This window comes from Nicotiana tabacum, chromosome 3, assembly GCF_000715075.1.
Source record: "Nicotiana tabacum cultivar K326 chromosome 3, ASM71507v2, whole genome shotgun sequence".
In the NCBI taxonomy this organism is placed as follows: domain Eukaryota; kingdom Viridiplantae; phylum Streptophyta; class Magnoliopsida; order Solanales; family Solanaceae; genus Nicotiana; species Nicotiana tabacum.
Window position 1 is genome coordinate 67,604,711 of NC_134082.1, and position 5,850 is coordinate 67,610,560.

Consider the following 5,850-nt stretch of genomic DNA (forward strand, 5'->3'; position numbering starts at 1 on the left):
ATATATGTTATATACCGCTAAAACCTAATATTTTACTTATATATGTAATGTAATTTTTCGAGGAAGGGTGGTTAGTTGACCACTCTTTAGGATGTGTTGCTTCGCCCCTGCATGTACATAATTTATGTGAGTGTTATGTTGGTTGGCATTGGTCGGTAAAAGAATACGTCTTTATCTCATGAATAGAAGGATAAGCAAGTCACACTATGTTTATAGATACTGGATAATAACTAGATGAGTTTACAATTGTAGATAATGACGAATAGCATGGATTATCACTTAGATAAAACCTAGATTGAAGCACAACATGTACAAAATTGAAGTAGATCCACTGCTTAAGACGTATGTCTTCAAAAAATAAATATATGTGAAAGAACTCTTAGATTTATATAGTCCAGATAAAGGAGAAAAGTTTTGATTTGCTGACATCCACGTAAAACTTACCAATTCACGATGAATCCCCACTACAAAAAATCGAAATTATTGTGGCGGTTATATTACGGGGTTCCAAATAACCGTCACAAAATATAATTAAAAATGGCGTTTTACCAGCGGTTGAATTAATTTTTTTTTATAGTGGCCATTATTTCCCCTCTAATAACAAAATTGAATTAATTGCAGCTGAGGTAATGCATTCCCCTCTAATAACGCTGGAAACATTTATAGTTTAGCACAAATTGAACTCCCAATTTTCTAACTTCAGATTCTTCTATTTCTCCCAATCTGTTTCTCCGGCTAGAAGAATCGAGATTCAAATTAGAAAACGTACATGAAATTCATTTAGCAGCTTCAATAATCTCAGGTAATGTAGCGATTAGGGTTCATGTTTAGTACCAAAAGTTCTTTTTCTCTTTATTAGGGTTCATGCATATAGCGATTTTTCCCAATTTTTTCTAATTTTTTTCCTCAGTCCGATAATCTATGATTCATTCAGTCAATTAAATATATAACATCCAAAATAGTAATCTATTACTAGAAAAACATTAATTTTCTAATGGTTTCAGTTCTTTATTTTTTTGAGTCCATTTTTTGTTATTTTTCTATTCAATTAGTTTGGTACTTCTTTAAATGTTTGCTGCTTTGTTTGGTATTTTGATTGCATGCACTTAATTTTGATATTTTAATTTGTTGTTATTGCTAATATTAACCTAAATATTATATATGGGCTTGATATGTAGCCGAGAGATCAAAAACTGTTGGTGAAGCTATTGGGATCGACGTCGACAGTAAAACATTTGAGAGGTATCAGTTTAATTTTGTCCTTTCTTTTGAGCAGATTTCTTTTTATTAAAAAGTAGATTGATTATTTCATTTGTCACTAGCGGATTAGCAGAGCTTTCTGCTATAATAGGTTCAACTTATCTATCAAAAGGTTACCAATTGTATAGGTAGAAAGATATGCCATCCAACTGTAAGAATCTGAAGTAGTAAGTTAACTGTTTGACACTGTGTATAAGCAAATTTTTTTAGAGAAAAACTTAGTTCAGATTAAGTGGATATATACACTAATTATTGCAGGTTATGTTTTTCCTTAGGCTTTATGAATTTTGAAACTAAAAGCAAAAATGCAGGAATAATCTGAAGTTAAAATTTAACTGTACAAGAAACCTAAATAGTACTTTCGTTTCAAGTATTAATAGACCATTTCTTAATTTGTTTACCATTTAAAGAGCTGTATTTGACATTCAACAATTCTGCATTTGAAGAGATTACAATATGAGGTTGCATTCAAAATTAATTAATGTAGAAGTGATGTGACTTTTCATGTTAATTAAGTTGGCAATGGCTTGTCAAATTAATTAATGGTCTTGTATAATAGAATTTCACCTATTTAATTTGTAGGAGCGTTTCAAGAAGAATGCACAGATTCGAAAAAATCAACTTCCTCATACTTGTGGTGCTATGAGTTTGGCTAAAAGAAGGGCTGCAATGGTAGTTTAAGCGCTTAACTTAGATAAGATATATGTTCTCAATTAATTACTAACATTATTCATTTTAAAAATTTCAGAAGGCGATGGGAAAAGCTTTTGATCGAGGCAAAATGTGGACTGAGACTCATAAAAGGAAAGATGGGAGTTATGTAACTGATGAGGCTAGGGTGATTGGGGTAAGTAACATTTTTGGTGCCTTCTGCTGTGAAATTATATTTTAATTTTAGATTGGTATTGCTTGTCTAACGGGTTTCCACAAATATTTCCACTAGCATTTTGATAGTCTGAGATGCATGATAGGTTGTTGGTGACAATATTTTTTGCTGTGAGTTTTGATGTTGATATATATGAAGTCATTTAGTGCGGTTTTTTTGTGTTCTACGGAAATGAGATCTTCTGCTTCTACGGAAATGATATATATGAGGTGATTAGTGTTGTTATGTTAGCAGATTAGCGTTAAATGGGATCTGCTGCTTCTACGGGAATTTTGGCTAGACCATATGGTATAATTTGCATTTCATTTTGGGATGTGGTGTTATGGATCTGTTAATGGTTTGATTCATGTTTTAGCTAGCAGTTTAATGTATAATTCTTGTCATTTCCAAGTTACAAGCACCTTCATATTGCTCAGTTTATGCTTCTTCAATTTTTGTAGGAAAGAATTGAAGAAATTCGAACTGAAAGAGCAGAAAGTCTTGATGAACCTTCACCAAATGATGCACTTGGCATAGTATTCGGTCCTGAGCACCCCGGTTGTGTTCGAGGTTTAGGCTTGGGTGTAGTTCCAACTGTAGCATTCAAACAAACATCTGGGAGATACCGTCGTGGTTATGTGGGTTCATCTAGCACTACCGCTCCAACTCCGGCGTGGCAGCAAGAGATGACAGATGTGAAATCAAAATTAAATGCACTAATTAGCTTATATGAAAGGAACATAGAGAATATCCCCGAGGAGTTTGCTCACTTATTTTTCATTCCTCCACAGGTATAAGTTCTCTTGCTACAGTAAAATTTTAGTTACTTGCTTTTCTTATGGTTATATGCCGCAACGTTATCGTATGAGTGCACTAAATTTACTAGGAAGGATAAATACAGTGCTTTGGCTGGAAATGATGGAACTGTGACAACAAAACCTGGACTTGCGGCCAAGAAAATGATGGGCTGCTAATAGAGAAAAGATTGTGTGGGGTTTAAAAATTTTCAGAAGTTTTTACTTGTGGTCATGTTCCAAATTGTAAAGAGAATTAAACAGTTAACAGTTGACAAAAAAACAGAAATAAAATACAAAACCTCTCATTAAAGTGATTAGTCGTTTGGCTTCGAATCTTCATACAAATAAACTATTATTGGTATATTTATCAGACTAAACAAGAGTCTCATAGTAAATCCAGTCCTACTACTTCAGCTTACCTGTTAATATTTTAGTTATTTGCTTATTGATTGTATTTTTTCTTCCTTTTTTTCAGGCACCAGATTTAGGAAGTGATGCACCATCAACAGTTGAACCAAGAAGATCTTTAGATGAAAGTAACAATGATGATCGTCCAAGTGTGAATTAGTGATTATTTTATAGGATCAACTATGGATCTTTTGGATATTACTGTGGAAATACAATTTGAAGTATTAATGTTTGGATGATGTAATTTTGGCATACTTGTGCAAGTGTGAATTTGTGATTATTTTGTTGGATCAACTATGAATCTTTTGGATATTACTGTTGAAATACACTTTGAAGCATTAATATTTGGATGATGTAATTTTGATATACTTGTGTTTTATATAATGAATATTTTTTCTTTTTTAATATTCTATATTGGGTTTAATTGATTATGAAGTGCTACAGAAGTTTCAAAGCATATCATTCAATAAATAGGACTCTAAATGTGAAAAAATAGGATTGTGAAAAGGCTGAAGCAGAAAAAACACATTATGGCGGTTTAAAACCGCCTTAATATGCAAAAATAAAAGGCACATTAAAACTGTTAAAATATGGCGGTTTTCACATGTAATTACGGCGGTTTGCCCAGAAACGCCATAATTATGACGGGATTGTGGCGCTTTTAAAAGCCGTCGTTAATGTGTATTATGGCGGTTTCAAACCGCCATTATATGCTAAAATAACCGCCGTAATAACCCCGTTTTCTTGTAGTGCCCAAAACAACTCTTGAAGTTTTATAGACCTGTATAAGTCAAGCCAAAATCTTTTCCACCATCTCAGCTAATTATACATTTTGTATGAATTTACTCCTCTAAGAAATGCATGCAAAATGTGGAAAGCAAGTAAGCCGTTCCAATGGTCAGCACTCAGCATTGAACTTGGAAGCATGGTACATTCAATGTTCGTGATTAGCGGATTGATCATGATAGCAGTTTTCTCCACACATATTAAAAAATATATCCACCCAATTTTATTTTTTATATTTTTTCTAAAATGATGGAAATCTTAACTGGATAACAATTCCCAAGATGTTATTAAATTCAAACTAATATACTACCTACTTTTGTGTTCAAAAAGAGCAGCAATTAAAAAGTTAAACTATACTCCTATATTAGTAATATCATTTTCTTTACATTCTATTAAAGAGGCCATTGGGCCAACAGGTTGGGCTTAACTCATGGGCTAAATTACCACCATACCGGAATAGTAGGGAGAAATTCAAAAATAGCCAGATTTACAACTGGTCGTTCAAAAATAGCCCAGTTTCAAAAGTAATCGAAATTTAGCCACTTTTCATGTAAAGATAAATCTGAGCGAAAACACTGTTCAAAACCCGAAAAATACGCCAGCATATTATACTGGAGTTCCAGCATAAGTATGCTTGAACTCCAGCATAAGTATGCTTGAACTCCAGCATATTATACTGGAGTTCCAGGATAAGTATGCTGGAACTCCAGCATAATATGATGGAGTTCCAGCATAAGTACACTAGAACTCCAACATAATATACTAGAGTTCCACCAAGTATAATTGTCCAGTATAATATACTGGAGTTTGGAGCACCGGTGCTCCAGTCTCCAGTATATTATACTGGAGTCAGCAAAGTATACCGGTCTAGCATAATATGCTGGAGTTCATACACAGGTGCACCGAACTCCAGTATATTATGCTGGACCGGTCTCTGTTGCAGCAAAATAGTGGCTATATTTCATTGACTTCGTAAACGCTGGCTATTTTTGAATGACCAGTCCGAAAACTGGCTATACCGTGCTAATTTTACGGAATACTAACATTAACAATGAAAAAACATGGAATTTGTAGAAGTTTTTTGAGAGAATTACATGAATAAGTCACAAATAGACATTATTACTAAAAATTAGTCATTAAGTGTGACAACCCAAAATCCAACCCGTCGTGATGACACCTAACCTAACTCGCTAGGTAAGCCAAATAACAATAAGACACAATATAGTGATAATGATAAAAGTATAAAATGAAACAACTGAATTTTTATACAACTCCCCAAGGACTAGTAGTATAAGTCATAAGCCACTAAACTTAGATTTATAAAACTGAAATGAAATAAATACAACAAACGTTTGAAATGTACATGAATAGAATTCAAATCTAAAGCTACCAAGAGCAAGTGATATCCATAACTAGAACGCAGGTACATCTTCAATGCAAGCCCTCGCCATACCAAGACCTACACGCAAAGTGTAAAAGTGTAGTATGAGTACAACCGGCCCCATGTACTCAATAAGTATCCTAACTAACCTCGACGAGGTACAAGAAGCAAGAACTATAAATGATACTCACCAATGCCCGTACAATTCATAATTTCAACAAGCATGGAACAACTATATGATCAAATCATGAAAATCTCAGGTATAACTGCTTTGATGCTCAAAATTCTTTATTTTAAAGTGTTTTACTCGGTCAACAATCTAGCATATAAAGAAGATATGCAAGTACAACAAG

General features: G+C 33.5%; 1 protein-coding gene across 2 annotated transcripts; it reads left to right on the top strand.

Annotated features, from left to right (window-relative positions):
* Positions 1 to 497: 497 nt before the first annotated feature.
* On the top strand, positions 498 to 3,696 carry LOC107778658 (uncharacterized). 2 transcript variants are annotated; one of them, XM_075249519.1, is made up of 6 exons: positions 498 to 802; positions 1,179 to 1,242; positions 1,843 to 1,932; positions 2,009 to 2,107; positions 2,587 to 2,916; positions 3,398 to 3,696. In XM_075249519.1, the coding sequence occupies exons 3-6, from the start codon at positions 1,903 to 1,905 to the stop codon at positions 3,488 to 3,490; spliced, it is 552 nt and encodes a 183-aa protein (XP_075105620.1). In that variant the 5' UTR covers positions 498 to 802; positions 1,179 to 1,242; positions 1,843 to 1,902; the 3' UTR covers positions 3,491 to 3,696. The 2 variants fall into 2 exon arrangements, with proteins under 2 accessions (XP_075105620.1, XP_075105621.1); XM_075249520.1 differs by lacking the exon at positions 1,843 to 1,932 and having other exon boundaries at positions 503 to 802.
* The last annotated feature ends 2,154 nt before the right edge of the window (positions 3,697 to 5,850 follow it).

What these genes read in the sequence shown, in the direction of transcription:
- LOC107778658 (XM_075249519.1), top strand. Translation starts at nt 1,903, where the DNA reads ATGAGTTTGGCTAAAAGAAGGGCTGCAATG. An exon ending in ATGAGGCTAGGGTGATTGGG is followed by an intron (nt 2,108 to 2,586) that starts GTAAGTAACATT and finishes CAATTTTTGTAG; the next exon opens with GAAAGAATTGAAGAAATTCG. An exon ending in TATTTTTCATTCCTCCACAG is followed by an intron (nt 2,917 to 3,397) that starts GTATAAGTTCTC and finishes CCTTTTTTTCAG; the next exon opens with GCACCAGATTTAGGAAGTGA.